The sequence below is a fragment of the Mauremys mutica genome, chromosome 14 (assembly GCF_020497125.1).
Source record: "Mauremys mutica isolate MM-2020 ecotype Southern chromosome 14, ASM2049712v1, whole genome shotgun sequence".
Lineage (NCBI taxonomy): Eukaryota > Metazoa > Chordata > Testudines > Geoemydidae > Mauremys > Mauremys mutica.
In genome coordinates this window covers 27,045,046-27,061,678 of record NC_059085.1, presented here as the reverse complement: position 1 = coordinate 27,061,678, position 16,633 = coordinate 27,045,046, and the positions used below count along the sequence as shown (strand labels likewise).

The 16,633-nt window shown below is 44.1% G+C and overlaps 1 protein-coding gene across 4 annotated transcripts in view; it reads left to right on the top strand.

Moving 5' to 3' along the window:
• The window catches only part of CEP89 (centrosomal protein 89), a 120,741-nt gene that overhangs the window by 9,051 nt on the left and 95,057 nt on the right, over positions 1-16,633 (top strand). For all 4 annotated transcript variants that reach the window (XM_044987032.1, XM_044987031.1, XM_044987033.1 and 1 more), the window contains exons 5-6: positions 3,219-3,324; positions 8,602-8,630. In XM_044987032.1, coding sequence (XP_044842967.1) covers positions 3,219-3,324; positions 8,602-8,630 — 135 coding nt within the window. The remainder of the gene's footprint in view (positions 1-3,218; positions 3,325-8,601; positions 8,631-16,633) is intronic.

The window sequence follows — 16,633 nt, the reverse complement described above, 5'->3', positions numbered from 1 at the left end:
GAGGAAGCACTGGCAGGCGGGGGTTGTGAACTCAGTGTGGCCCTGCCTGGAGAACAAATGACTGGGAGGTGACTAGCCAAGGGATAAAGGGTTGGTTGCTCTCACCTGGGGTGAGAAAAGAGAGAGAGACAGGGACAGAAATGGAGTCCATCACAACTTGGCTGGGATGGACTATGGCTTACCTTTGCCTGTCTTTGCTAACCTAAGGACTTTCAGATTCTGTAGGCTACCTGTTGTCTCTGGAAATGCTCATTGGGAGCTGAAGGGGTACAGTACAAGCCTCCCATGGGAGTCTGGCTTGGCTGGATGTGCTGCAGGGAGCCATGAGAAAGACAGGGTTTGCTGGTGCCTGAAGGCCCAGTCTTGGAGGTTAGGGGCCTGCCTATGCAGAACCATGTGGGTTCTCAGGGCCTGGGACACTAAAGGGATCACTCCCAAGGGACAGGTTACAAACTGGGCATTCACCAGATCTGTGGATCCATGACAGCATGCCTAGAGACTAAGGGATTTTGAATCATACAGCAGTTATCAGAAAGACCCTGTATCTTTTTGATTCCAGTAGATTTTTCCATGTTGTGGATTTGGATTGTCTGCCTGTGAGAGAAAGAGAGAACAGTTTAACACTTCTAGGGCACATGTAAAGTGCAGTTTGGAGCTTTGTGCCAAAATGATATTAAAATTTTAACAGACAGAAAGAAAAGTAACAGAGTAGATGAGAAGCAGAAAAATACTATATCTGTGAAAGGAAGCAAAAAGTACCCTTAGGTGAAGAAGAGAGAGTGTAGTCAGTGAAAGGGCAGAGGAAAAGAAAAGAGAAAGGAAGAGAGAAGTGTATGGGGTGCTGGTATGTAGTTGACAGGTGTAACAGCTCAGACAACACAATCTTAAGGTATATTATATTCTTGATTTCCTAAATATGAACACAGTAATTTTATTGAACAGATTGAGACATATCGTATATATGTTTTATGTATAAACAGTGAGTTTAGATACTGTATGTAACCGGTGAAAGGTAAGGTGCTTTTATTAACTGGGCAAAATAGAGGGACCATTACCTTGTTGTAAGCTAAGAAAATACCATAATTCCTTATCTACTGTTAAGATTTTCATGGATGTAAATCTAAAGGGAAAAAAGTAGAAAATATGAACTTAAGTATTATCTTAAGACATTTCCTTGCAACGATCATTCTAAGGACTGGTGTGAGCATTAATGCTATAAATGTGTTGCATGCACTTGCGTGCCTGCAAATAAGAACATAAGAAAGGCCGTACCGGGTCAGACCAAAGGTCCATCTAGCCCAGTATCTGTCTACCGACAGTGGCCAATGCCAGGTGCCCCAGAGGGAGTGAATCTAACAGGCAATGATCAAGTGATCTCTCTCCTGCCATCCATCTCCATCCTCTGACGAACAGAGGCTAGGGACACCATTCTTACCCATTCTGGCTAATAGCCATTTATGGACTTAGCCACCATGAATTTATCCAGTCCCCTTTTAAACATTTATAGTCCTAGCCTTCACAACCTCCTCAGGTAAGGAGTTCCACAAGTTGACTGTGCGCTGCGTGAAGAAGAACTTCCTTTTATTTGTTTTAAACCTACTGCCTATTAATTTCATTTGGTGACCCCTAGTTCTTGTATTATGGGAATAAGTAAATAACTTTTCCTTATCCACTTTCTCAACATCACTCATGATTTTATATACCTCTACCATGTCCCCCCTTAGTCTTCTCTTTTCCAAGCTGAAGAGTCCTAGCCTCTTTAATCTTTCCTCGTGTGGGACCCTCTCTAAACCCCTAATCATTTTAGTTGCCCTTTTCTGAACCTTTTCAAGTGCTAGAATATCTTTTTTGAGGTGAGGAGACCACATCTGTACACAGTATTCGAGATGTGGGCGTACCATGGATTTATATAAGGGCAATAATATATTCTCAGTCTTATTCTCTATCCCCTTTTTAATGATTCCTAACATCCTGTTTGCTTTTTTGACCGCCTCTGCACACTGCGTGGACATCTTCAGAGAACTATCCACGATGACGCCAAGATCTTTTTCCTGACTCATTGTAGCTAAATTAGCCCCCATCATGTTGTATGTATAGTTGGGGTTATTTTTTCCAATGTGCATTACTTTACATTTATCCACATTAAATTTCATTTGCCATTTTGTTGCCCAATCACTTAGTTTTGTGAGATCTTTTTGAAGTTCTTCACAATCTGCTTTGGTCTTAACTATCTTGAGAAGTTTAGTATCATCTGCAAACTTGGCCACCTCACTGTTTACCCCTTTCTCCAGATCATTTATGAATAAATTGAATAGGATTGGTCCGAGGACTGACCCTTGGGGAACACCACTAGTTACCCCTCTCCATTCTGAGAATTTACCATTAATTCCTACCCTTTGTTCCCTGTCCTTTAACCAGTTCTCAATCCATGAAAGGACCTTCCCTTTTATCCCATGACAGCTTAATTGGTGAGGGACCTTGTCAAAGGCTTTCTGGAAATCCAAGTACACTATGTCCACCGGATCCCCCTTGTCCACGTTTGTTGACCCCTTCAAAGAATTCTAATAGATTAGTAAGACACGATTTCCCTTTACAGAAACCGTGTTGACTATTGCTCAAGAGTTTATGTCTTTCTATGTGTCTGACAATTTTATTCTTTACTATTGTTTCAACTAATTTGCCCAGTACCGATGTTAGACTTACCGGTCTGTAATTGCCGGGATCACCCCTAGAGCCCTTTTTAAATATTGGCGTTACATTAGCTAACTTCCAGTCATTAGGTACCGAAGCCGATTTAAAGGACAGGTTACAAACCTTAACCTTAAATAGTTCCGCAACTTCACATTTGAGTTCTTGGGTGAATGCCATCTGGTCCCGGTGACTTGTTAATGTTGAGTTTATCTATTAATTCCAAAACCTCCTCTAGTGACACTTCAATCTGTGACAGTTCCTCAGATTTGTCACCTACAAAAGCCAGCTCAGGTTTGGGAATCTCCCTAACATCCTCAGCCGTGAAGACTGAAGCAAAGAATCCATTTAGTTTCTCCGCAATGACTTTATTGTCTTTAAGCGCTCCTTTTGTATTTTGATCATCAAGGGGCCCATTGGTTGTTTAGCAGGCTTCCTGCTTCTGATGTACTTAAAAAATGTGCATGGACTGTTTTTAGGATGTTCTCTGAATTTATATAATACGGTTATTTTGTGATATTTTCATCCAGGTAAAGCTTCCAGTATCTTCTAGTGTTGATCTTGATGAGAATGAAATTTCATCCCATGAAGCTGCATTTCCGATTTTAGTAGACCAGTCAAATATACAAGTGGAAGGTAAACAAACATACTTTTAAAGTGATTTTTTTCTACTTTTTAACCTCCCAGGGTAACTACTAACTGTGGTATGCAACCTATTGATTAAATCAGCCTCAATACCAGATGACTGGAGGATCACTAATGTAATGCCTATTTTAAAAAAGTCCCCAGAGGTGATCTAGCAATTACAGGCCTAACTTCCATGCCAGGCAAATTGTTTAAACTTTTTCTCTATAGTAAAGAACAAAATTATCAGACACATTGATAAACACAGTGTGTTGGGGAAGAGTCAATAGCTCTTTTGTAAAGGGAAATCATGCCTCACCAATCGATTAGAATTCTTTGGCCAGTCAGCAAAGATGGACAAGGGTGATCCAGTCAATATAGTATACTTGGACATTCAGAAAGTCTTTGAGACAAAGTCCGTCATCAAAGGCTCTGAAAAAAATTTAGCCGTTTATATGATAAGAGGGAAGGTCCTTTCATGGCTCAGTAACTGGTAAAAAGGAAACAAAGGGTAGGAATAAATGGTCAGTTTTCACAATGGAGAGAGGTAAGTAGTGGGGTCCCCCAAGGATCTGTACTGGGACTTATGCTCTTCAGTCTATTCATAAATGATCTGGAAAAAGAGGTGAACAGTGAGGTGGCAAAATTTGAGGACAATACAAAATTATTCACAATATTTAAGTCCAGAACTGACTGCGATGTTACAAAGGGATCTCGCTAAATTGGGTGACAAAATAGCAGATAAAATTCAGTGTTGATAAATGCATAGTAAATATATGCAAAGTGGGGCAGGATAGCTCAGTGGTTTGAGCATTGGCCTGCTAAACCCAGGGTTATGAGTTCAATCCTTGAGGGGGCCACTTCGGGATCTGGGGCAAAAATCAGTACTTGGTCCTGTTACTGACGGCAGGGGGCTGGACTCATTGATCTTTGTGATTTTCTACTAAAGTTACTACAAAATAAATGAGTCGTAATCTAAGTCAGGCCTAAAATACAAAAGACTTGTGAATTAAATTATCTGGCAAATGTATTTTAGAGAAGTAATTTTATTTATTAATAAGTGGGCTTAAGAGTGACTTTTTATAGCACTTAAAGAGACATCATCTAGTTAAAAAATATTTCTGTCTCACAATATTTTAGCTGCTATTGTTAAAACAAATTCCTAAAATTATACCTTGAAAAGATTAGAGGAAAGCGCATTTTTCCCCCCCAAGTTGTTTGCTGTGTGTGTTCGGCAGTACTTTGTGTACAGTCATTTTCACTATTTACTCTGTTATAGTCCATTTTCTCTGAGTATTCAACGTGAGGAGAGTAGACATTTTTAAAATAGATAAACGTGACTGTAAAAACTTCAAGTGGCAGAGAAATTCATAAGCTAGTGTAATACTTGAAGCTACTCTTAAGTCATATTTTTAAATTGACTAGATTTCTAGTTGCAAGTTTTCATTTAACAGCAGCTGTTCCTATATTCCTCTCCAGTGATTTAAAACTGCCCAGTTTTGAACTAGGTTAATCAATTCCCATCCTGCTTTTGAGGGAGTAGCTCATGCATTTAGCCTAGAACCAAAACACTACAGAACACTAAAATGCTGGAGTACTAGGGAAGATTTAGCATATATACAAGATCAGTTAAAATGAATTGAACTCTCTCCCAACGTATTTTCATTATCTTTGTAACTGTATTCTTTGCTTTCAAAATGTATAATACAATTATCATAACCTCTTAGAGCTTAAAATAAAAATTTAGCTTTTCTTTCAATGTAAGCAAATTATGCTGCCCTTCAGGGGATCTCAGTTCAGGTTTTCAGGTTGGTCCCACTCTTCTTGGACTGTCAGAGTTGGGTATCAGTGGGGCAGCACGTTTAGAGTATCTGGCTGATGGAAAAAGAGAGTGCACTCAAGCAATGGCTTGTGTTAAATCTCCTACTTTTCCCCCCACAATCTCATATTCTGAGTTCTCTAAATCTGCAGCTCCTAGTGGTGACAAGGTGCTGAGTCTCCTCTACTCAGCTGGCATGTCTATCCTACAAACTGTTAGGTTGACTTACAGCCACCGCAGTAATTGCTGCAGTGGTTCGTGTCCACATTGCCCTTCTTCTGTTGGTGGGGTGTGTCCTCACCAGGAGTGCTTTCGCTGACTTAAGAGGGGTCAAGTGGGGGGCTGAGAGCCAGGGCTCTCAGCAATGTGTGCAGCTCTCCCCCGGCAGCCTGGGTCCCCACTCCCTGCTGAGAGCCCAGCCGTCCCCCTGGGCTCTCATCTCCCTGCTCCCCACCGGGAGCATGGCAGTTGACTGGACTCTCGGTGCGAAACTCCTCACCAGGTGCAGCCATGCTCCCAGGGGGGAGCTGAGAAGCCTGGTGCAGCTGCCCTGTTCCCAACAGGGAGCAGAGAGCCGAGAAGCCCGGTGCGGCTGCCCTGTCCTCGGCAGGGAGCAGAGAGCCTGGGGGGCAGCCAAGCTCCTGGCGGGGAGATCTGCGCCTAGAGTCCAGTTGGCTGCCGTGCTCCCGTTGGAGAGCCGAGAGTCCAGGTGGCAGCCTGGATTGGAGCTGGGAGCCCGGGTGGCAGCCCGGGTTGGAGCTGAGACCAGGCAGCAGTCCGGCTGGAGAGACGAGAGCCAGTGTTCTTGTCAATTTCACAGCTCCAGCCAAGAATGACAGCCAATAGATATAAGTAACAGTGTCTACAGGGGCACTGCATCACCCTAACTACACCAACTTAAGCCCTGTGCCTCTCGTGGAGGTGGAGTTATTATGGCGGTGTAGTAGGGCACTTACATCAGCGGGAGCAAGCCTGTAGCATGCCTGTAGCATGTATACTGACATTAGGTGCCTTACATCCACCTAACACTGTAGTGTGGATCAGGCCTTAGCATAGCTTATCTTTCTGAGGTACCTATTGGGACCCATTACTATTGTATCTACGGCCCTCACAATCTTATTTAGCTTCAGAATCTTAGACTGTCACAGAATTGTTTTGGCCCTGATCAGAGTAGCAGTAAAATCAATGCCCAGTGAAATCAATAGGAGTGTAGTGGGTTAGCGGTGGGCCCTCCCCCTCTGGGTCAGTGGGAGGCCACTCCACCTTACTACATTAATGGGGGTCAGGGAATTAGAATTTCAGTGTGGAGTGGACTCAGGGCTTGTCTACAGTATCAAGTTTTGTTGACAAAACTTATGTCGACACCCAAAAGTCAACAAAACAAAAATCGCCAAAGGGTGTTCACACTTGCTCCCTCTGTTGACAGATCATGTCCACACTGGGGACACCATCATCGACAGGGTGAGCAATGCACCGTGGGTATGTATCCCACAGTGCAGTGTTGTGGGAAGGAAGAGCTGATAGCTGCGCATCCTGGGATTCTCTCCCAGTTCTCCCACAGCCCCCTCAGCTGCCAAGAGCAGCATCATGAGTAGCTCTGAGCTCTACGTGCTGAGGAATGGCAAAGCAGCACAGCAGTCTGCCTGCCGCTGTGTTCCTAGTGCAGGGAAGAACAGGAGCATTCCAATGATTTGCTCTGTTTGTTCCCCAAAAGGAACAGCACACAGATACTTCCTGGAGCTTTGAAAGGTGAGGGGCGCATGCCTGCAGGGTAGCAGAGATAAAAACACTGAGCAGAGCAATCAGGGCAGGCATTGTGGGATACTGGCGGGAGCCAGTTCTGTCGACAAAACAATCAGCAGTGTCTACGCTGGCTCTTTGTTGACAATAAAGGGAGGGGAAAAGACAAAAGTCTCCTCCCTTGGTTTTCACACCTCAACTGCTAGAACAGGGCCTCATCCTCCCTGATTGAACTAACCTCGTTATCTCTAGCTTGCTTCTTGCTTGCATATATATACCTGCCCCTGGAAATTTCCACTACTTGCATCTGACGAAGTGGGTATTCACCCACGAAAGCTCATGCTCCAAAACGTCTGTTAGTCTATAAGGTGCCACAGGATTCTTTGCTGCTCTCTTAGGGGTGGAAGTTTTGTCACCAAAACTGGGTGTTTTTCGCAACAAAAGTCCCATTATAGTGTGTATGCTCTTGCTGTTTTGTCGCCAAAATGCAGTTTTGGTGACAAAACTTGCCAGTGTAGACAAGCCCTCAGTCTTAAGGAGATCTGGCTTTCAGGCCGGACAGGCTATAAGCCATCTGTATGCTCTGGCAGCAATAAACAGTCTAGAGCTCAGGCCCTTAGGCAGGGCAGAGCAGCAAAGGTTTAGGGCTTGGGCCCTTAGGTAGGGGCAGAGCAGCAAACAGTCTAGAGGCTTCTGGCCCTCAGGCAGGGGCAGAGCAGCAAACAGTCTAGAGGCTTCTGGCCCTCAGGCAGGGCAGAGCAGCAAGAAGAGTCTAAGGGCCCTGGCTTTCAAGCAGGGTGGGGCACCAAACAATTAGGGAGCTCGGAAGGGGAGTTTCTCTGACCCCTGAGGTGGAGCAGAGCATTGGGCAGTCTATTGCCTGATGTCTCGGCTCCGGTAGACTGCAGACAATTGGAAGCATCTTGGCCCATGGTGGGGAGACTTCCACCGAACTCCACTGGGTCCTAGACCAGGGTCTTAACAGTGGCAGAGTGTTCCACCACTGGGTCAGCGGGGAATCCAGCCGCAACACACTGACCGCATTTCAGGCAGCAATGCGGCCAGACTGGAGTTGGCTGTCCCTGGGCCACTTCCTCCTCTTGGGGTGTACCTGTGTACCCACCTCTGTGGGTGTTCTCCATCTCCTCAGGGCAGGTAGTCAGCGGCAGTCCCAGCAAGTCCTTGGTGTCTCAGTCAGCTGGCTTCTCCAGCAGCTCTGCCAGTCCTCAGTGTGGTGGGGCTCCTCTTCGGTCTCCAGGCTCAGAAGGGGTCAGAATGCATCTGTCTCCTCCAGAGTCTACAGCTCAGCTAAGCTCCAGGACCTGCCCTTTATACTTCCTGTCCTGCCTTTTGACTTCCGGTGGGAGGGGCAGGCACAGCCTGGCTCCACCCACCCAAGCTCAGAGAGTGGTTCCGCCCCCTCTGGCTCAGTGGGAGGCCACTCCGCCTCACTACAGAGTATTTCATTTGTGCTTTGGATGAGGTCCTAAAAGAATAGAAAGATAAGCTAGAGGAAGACAGCAATAAAACTTGATTTCTCCCACATTTCTCTCTCTGCAGTATTAGCTAAAATAAACACATCATATCAATATTATAATAAAATATCTGGATTATAATGGAAGAGGAGTTAAATTATCTAATCTGCGCACTCATTTGGGAATATTTATGGATTTGTAAAGATTTTTGTTTTGAATTGATTCAAAGACCATGTATTTTTTTTTCCTTAACAGAAGATGAACCTCCTGTTTTGAATTTAAAGGTAAGAGTATGGTGAAGGTAATGATTACAATGCATTTTGAAAAAAAAGTCATCGGGGTTGATGACTAAGAATTGATCTGATGAAAGTTATTTTGTTGTCACCAGGGAGCCTTTTACAAGTGACCTACAGGTTAATGAAGATAATCATTTATTTTAAAAGATCCAAAAGCACATTATGGATGGTCTCTATAACAGAATCACTTCACCTTTTAGTGAAATGCAACCACTGTTGAGGTGAAGCATAGCAGCAATGCAGGATGCAGAAACACTACATAACAGAAAGATTCACACAAGCACTGAGGAAGAAATAAGTGGAAATGCAAGGAGAATTTAGGGAGGTAGCATATAAAAACAAGAGACATATGTAAGTGATAAAGTTCAGAATCTGTTCCAAGCTTCACAAAAGTTAAGGGGATTTGGTGTTCCTGAGCTAGAATTTAGCCAGGACACTGAGTTTAACACTTCCTACTCTTGTGAAAAGTAATGTAGGCTCAGTGTCCCATAATTACCTTGCTGGGACATTGGTTTAGTACCACAGAAGGAAAAGAGTGCCCCATCAAGCCTCCAATTTAATCATTTCTTCTTTGGGTGCTTGTCCATATATATTCCACTGTTGGGTGCACATACACCCAGTGCACTTGAGATGGATTCTTTTGGTCAGCAGTGTCGTTGGCGGTTACAATTGTGCTTTGAATATCCGCATGTCTCCAACTCAGTGCACAAAAGATGGGGCAACCCCAGCCACCTTTCATTCCCTTCTCACCACCACTGGCTACAAGTCAGAACTGGCAGTGTCCAAGTTTCTTCATTCACTGTGCTGACTATTCTTTTCTATGTAAATATAAATATAGGTGCTCAGCAGTTAATAAGTCATTAGTGCTACAGAGTTTTGATAGTGTTTCCTGTCTTCCTTTTAGAAGGAAATTCACTCCTTTGTTTACCTGGGAGTTAGGCCCTGTTGTGGGGTACATCATTGTGACTGAACACAAATCTCCAGGTTTTAAAAATTGTCCTTCATATTAGGCTGTAATGCCTCTCAATGATGAGCACACCATTTGTTGATTGCGTCTGGGTGAGAGGCACTTTACAAAAAAAGTGCTCTCTGTAAATTACTTTCTAAAACAACCCAAAGAGCTAGGAAGTCTTATCTGAAAATGCTCCTGCTGAAAAGGTCAGTGCATCCTGGGGAAGTGTCAGGAGTAAGGCCCTGCAGCTGTGCCTGCTCAGTATTCTGTTAGCCTACTGAGTCAGCCAGGCTGCCTAACGGACAGCCCTGCTTGATTGACTGAGGAACCTAGCAAGCCGGTTCTTAAGCCAGCACCAGTTCGCTGGCTGTCCAGTGCACGTGTCTGTGGATTCTCTGCAGCTGTGGGGAGCCAGCATGGAGTCATGGACTGTCCACCTGCCCTGGACCAGGCAGGGAGATTGGGGGTCAGGGACACAGGCTCTCATCCCCCCTGCAACCCAGGCAGGTGGAGGGTCTGCCACGGCTCTCACAACTTCTCGGGCTGCCCGGGTGGGCTCCACACTGGCCTGGTTGGGGAGTGGTGCCTCTGGGCGAAGAGGAGAAGGGGGTGGGGTCCGTCACAGTGAAAAGTGGGAGGGCCCTTCCTCCCCACCCCCCGGTTCTGGCACCATTGTTCCAGACCTTCCCACATACACCTTCCCTTTCACATTTCAGGGACTCCTCTCACAGGAGATTGCTGCATCAAGAGGTGCAGTCATTTCTAAATGTCGGAGCTGTGGAATAAGTACCTCAGGAACTCAATGGGAAGGGACGTTATTCTCATTTCCTTCTGATTCCCAAAAAGAAAGGTGTCCAGCACCCTATTCTGGTTCTGAGACAACTGAACACTTGCACCCACAATTTCAAGTTAAGGATGGTAACTCTGGCCTCAGTAATTATAACTCTAGTTCCAAATTACTGGTATGCAAATCTTGATCTCTAGGATTCTTATATTCATATAGCAAATTATCAGTACCGGACAAATTAGTCGAAACAATAGTAAGGAATAAAATTGTCAGGCACATAGAAGAACATAAATTGTTGGGCAAAAGTCAACATGGTTTCTGTAAAGGGAAATCATGTCTTACTAATCTATTAGAGTTCTTTGAAGGGGTCAACAAACGTGGACAAAGGGGATCCAGTGGACATAGTGTACTTAGATTTCCAGAAAGCCTTTGACAAGGTCCCTCACCAAAGGCTCTTACATAAATTAATTTGTCATGGGATAAGAAGGAAGATCCTTTCATGGATTGAAAATTGGTCAAAAGACAGGGAACAAAGGGTAGGAATAAATGGTAAATTTTCAGAATGGAGAGGGGTAACTAGTGGTGTTCTCCAAGAGTCAGTCCTAGGACCAATCCTATTCAATTTATTCATAAATGATCTGGAGAAAGGGGTAAACAGTGAGGTGGCAAAGTTTGCAGACGATACTAAACTGCTCAAGATAGTTAAGACCAAAGCAGACTGTGAAGAACTTCAGAAAGATCTCACAAAACAAAGTGATTGGGCAACAAAATGGCAAATGAAATTTAATGTGGATAAATGTAAAGTAATGCACATTGGGGAAAAATAACCTCAACTATACATACAATATGATGGGGGCTAATTTAGCTACAACTTATCAGGAACGAGATCTTGGAGTCGTCATGGATAATTCTCTGAAGATGTCCACACAGTGTGCAGTGGCAGTCAAAAAACCAAACAGGATGTTAGGAATCATTCAAAAAGGGATAGAGAATAAGATGAAGAATATCTTATTGCCCTTATATAAATCCATGGTACACCCACATTTTGAGATGAGGAGACAGATAGGGTCTCCTCATCTCAAAAAAGATATACTGCCATTAGGAAAGGTTCAGAGAAGGGCAACTAAAATGATTAGAGGTTTGGAACAGGTCCCATATGAGGAGAGATTAAAGAGGCTAGGACTTTTCAGCTTGGAAAAGAGAAGACTAAGGGGGATGATAGAGGTATATAAAATCATGAGTGGTGTGGAGAAAGTGAATAAGGAAAAGTTATTTACTTGTTCCCATAATATAAGAACTAGAGGCCACCAAATGAAATTAATGGGCAGCAGGTTTAAAACAAATAAAAGGAAGTTCTTCTTCGTACAGCGCACAGTCAACCTGTGGAACTCCTTGCCTGATGAGGTTATGAAGGCTAGGACTATAACAGGGTTTAAAAGAGAACTAGATAAATTCATGGAGGTTAAGTCCATTAATAGCTATTAGCCAGGATGGGTAAGGAATGGTGTCCCTAGCCTCTGTCTGAGAGTGGAGATGGATGGCAGGAGAGAGATCACTTGATCATTACCTGTTAGGTTCACTTCCTCTGGGACACCTGGCATTGGCCACTATCAGAAGACATGATACTGCGCTGGATGGACCTTTGGTCTGACCCAGTATGGCCATTCTTGTATTCTTAATTCTGGCCACAGACGATAACTGACATCGCAGGTGGGCAGTGCCTACTATCAGGATGCTATCATTCAGCCTAGCAACAGCACCCACAATAGTCACAAAATGCTTAGTCCAGAGACAAGGAGTACAGGTGTTTTCACGTATGCATGACTGTCTCATTTTTGGAATATTGCATAAAAAGTAACAGACTCCATTCAGTGTACTCTGCATCTTTTTGCCTCTTTAGGCCTAAAATTAAACAGAAAAGTCAATACTGACTCCAACTCAAAAAGATAGACTCTATAAGAGCAATAAGACTCCATGTTGCCACAAGAAAGATTTGAAGTCCTATACTACACCTATCTGCCCACCTACACACTCACTCTAGGATATCGTCGAGAAATTGTCTACCGTATTTTCCGGCGTATAAGACGACTTTTTAAACTAAAAAACAACCCCCAAAAATCGGGGGTCGTCTTATACGCCGGGTATAAACAGGCTTCGGCTGAGCCAATCCTGGGAGGCGTCTCTCTGGTGTATGCCATTAATGCATACAAAGCCTGCTCGGATTGGCAAAGGTTGTAATAGCCTGCCTCTCTGACTCAGCCAATCCGAGCAGAGGTTCTGGGGAGGCAGACAGGGGATGGGGAAGGGGGGGTTGGGTAGGCGCCGCGTGGGAATTCCTGGGGTCTGTTGGGATGGTGGTGGATGGAGTCGGGGCAGTCAGGGGACAGGGAGCGGGGCAAGTTTGGCAGGGGGTGGGGTTCTGGGGGGGGAGTTAGGGTTGGGGGTCTTGGGAAGGAGTGGTCAGGGGACAAGGAGCAGGGCGGGGGGGTTATGGGTTGTGGTTTCTGAGGGGGGGCAGGACGTGGGTGGGGGGTGTACTCACTGGACGGTTCCCTACCGGGTCTTCGGTGGTGGGTCCTTCAGCCTCGGAAGGGGGGGTAGGCTTATACGGCGAGTATAGGCCAAAACCTATATTTTAAGTGGAAAATTAGGGGGTCATCTTATACGCCCAGTCGTCTTATACGCCGGAAAATACGGTAAGTCTGAGAGCTTACATGGCCTCTTGTACCTATGTAACTCAGCATTCCAGACTTCAATCTCATTGCATGCAAGGGTAGTTAAAGTCTGTGTATCGGCCAAGCACACTTGGATATGTTAGTATGTGTTCCATCAGAAGGCCCATAATCATTAAATTGGTGGAAGGATCCTCTGAAATTCAGTGAGAGAGTTCAAAGATGTTAGTGATAGATGTCTCCACACTAGGATGAGGAACCCATTTGGACAATCTTCAAAACACAGTATACTTGGACTTCTGGGGAAACATGACTCTACATAAATGTCTTTGACACTACTATAGCCATATTTTATATAACAAGCAAAGGGGAGCAAGATGTACTTCTCTATGTCAGGAGGCTGTATATCTATAGAACTTTTGTATCCACCATGAAATTACTCTGATAGCAGTACATTTATCAGGATTACAGAACATTATGACAAATCACCTCAGCAGACAATTTTCAAGTGCCCACAAGTGGTCAGTAACAGCATAATCCAAGACCTATTTCTAAAGTGGGGTTATTGCACCACCTACCTCTTTGCCACCAAAGAAAATGAGAAATATCAAAAGCTCTGCTCCAGAGAGGACATAATTAGGGATTCCTATCTGATGCATTCATGATAACATGGTCCCTGGACTTTGTCACAGTTTCAGGGCAACTGTACCTGTAATCTTCCTTTTGATCCACCAAGGGCACACATTTTAGGCTTTTGGCTCTCAGACATTGTCTCTCATGGGCAGAGACTTGTGTCTCACTCCTTCCTGACCAGGAGTTTTAAGGCTGCACAGATCCATGCCTTACACTGTGATAGCCCGAGTAAGCAGACTGCCTAAAAAGTTGGCACCTGTCCTTTGCTTTCTCTCTGAGGAAGCTCTGACCCATGTATTGCCTGCAGTTGTAAGTTACCATAAAGCTCCTTCTAAGCAAGCACATGTATTCTTAACGTAAATGCATTACAGAGAAAATATGTTGAAAACAGTAAAACAACCTACAAGCATGCTAAAAAGCTTACCTGAGGTCATCCCAACCTCAAGCTCTGGTAGGTGCCAGTCCTTCAAAACCTACAGCTGGGTTTTCCCATGGTTACAGGTTCATCTATCTTAGAACCAGAACAACTGGGCTGATCAGCCATTTCTTTATATAGCTCAGGTCTTTGATCTTGGGCTTTTATATTAAGTAATCACCAGACAATGGCACTCTCTTCAGGGCATAGTTACAGAAGGCTGGGTTTTTGCATAACTGTAGTTGGGGAATTTGCTTTAACTGTTCCCTAGGGATTCCTCGGGAAATCCACATAATTGTCCCAAAAGTTCATACCTGTGTGGCACATTTTCAGTATATTCTTTTTGAACTCTCAGGTTCTACATCTGTTCACATCTCCCCCTTCAAGAGGTTACGTGTAATCCTGGCCCACAATCATATGTAAACTTAATACAATAAGGTCTTTCAAGAAATTGCCATATCTGTCACAGGTCTGATGTACACTTATCCTCCCATTCCATTAATCCTGAGTGTTCTCAGAAGGCCTAGGCAGGACTCAGCCAAAAGGATCATGGTAGCTCCAGCATGGCTGAGACAGTTCTGGTACTGGGACCTAAACAATCTCTCCATCCAAATACGGATACAGTTGCCACTCCAGGCAGACACAATATTGCAGAGATGCAGTCAAATCTTCCATCCCATTCTACTCACTCTGAACCTCACAGTATGGATGCTGTCTGGCTGACGTCCGTGGAAAAATACTGTTCATCTGAAGTACAAAGCATCCTAATCCATAACAAGACTCAACAAGGTGTGCTTATGCAGCTAAATGGAAGAAATTCACTGCCCAGGTGCAGTAACGGTAGTATCCATATCCCCGTCACAAATACCAAACATACTGGACTACCTTCTCTCTTTAAAGAACTCAGTGAATTTACTGAGATCACCTAGCAGCCAACTCACTAGCAGCAGTTTTCCACTCTCCAGTTCAGGAGTATTTCATATTTTCACGCCCTATGCTAGCTAGATTTTTGAAAAGCTGTATGTGGGTATGTCCCCTAGTCATTGATGCTCACCCTCCTTGGGATCTAAATATTGTACTAATGGGGTTCATAGGCTCACCTGGAGAGAGCCACTGGCAACATGTTCCCTCTTTTATCTTTCCATTAAAACAGCTTTCTAGTAGCAGTAACATTGATCAGAAGGGTAGAGGAGATACAGGCAGTCATGGCAGGACCCCCATGTGATGGGTTACCCCCCACTCTAGGGTGCCACCTGATGTACTGGAGTCCTAGTGAGCCCACCCATTCCACCAACCTGGGCTCCCTCACCCTTTCCTGCTGTGCCAGGCCCTCAAGCCTCTTCTAGCACACACAGGTAGGGACACACTTCAAACCCAAAATTGTATTGTCTTGCACTGCACAGAAAGCTGTACAGCATAAGCTCATGAAAGTCGCGCTCTCACTCAATGTGGAAGATATGCACAGCTTCCCCCCCCTTCCAGAATCCCATAAACAGTTTTAGCATAAACAAAACAAGTTTATTAACTACAAAGGTAGATTTTAAGTGATTATAAGGGTTAGCAAACAGATCAAAGCAGATTACTGAGCAAATAAAACAAATGTGAAAACTAAGCTCAATACATTAAATAAACTGGTTACAAGTTGTAATTTCTCACCCCAAGTGTTGTTTTAGGCATTTCTTTCAGAGGCCAGACACCTTTTCCAGCCTGGGCTCAACTCTTATCTCTCCCCCGCACCCTTGTTTTTTAGATGTTCTCAGCAGTCATCCTGGGTGGGGATTCAGTGAAGAATGAGTTCTGATTAACTCACTTCCCTGTCTTAATCAGGATTTACATATGGTGGGAATCCTTTGTTTCCCAGTTTGGTCCCCATCCCCTATTAGTGGAAAAATACTAGTAGGCCAAGATGGGGTCCAGTACCAGGTGACATGATCACATGACCTTGCAGTGCCAAAGCAGCATCCCAGGAAGCTTCTCAGGAAGGTGGGAAATCAGCATCTTCAAAGTTCCATTCTCCCTAATGGCCCTTTGACTGACCAGCCAGACTGATTGCATTTTGTCTGATGGGCATTCCCCAGGTGCAAAATTTTTTGTAACTGATACATAGTCCATATTCCTAACTTCAGATACAGAAATTATACATGTATAAAGTAGGATAATCATATTCAGTAAATCATAAACTTTCCAGTGATATCTCATATGGCCAATCTTGCATAGAACACATAGTTATGCCATATTCATATCATATCTCTATGAATAATACGGAGTGTAGGGTCACACCCCATATAAAATTTTTCATAAAGAGAAGGTGTCATTGAAACACCAACTGAAGTCATCCCTAACCGTAACTTAAATCTAGTCATCCATCTACCTATCCTTCCCCTAAAACTACATTCAGATAAAAGGAAAGGTGTAGCTTTTCACCCTAGATGGTCTTAGAGCCTTGCTTTCTATATAGATAGAACTAAGTCACTGAGAATATTCCCCAGATTTTTCATAGTTTATGGATAAAGGGCTAAAAGGTCATTTCAA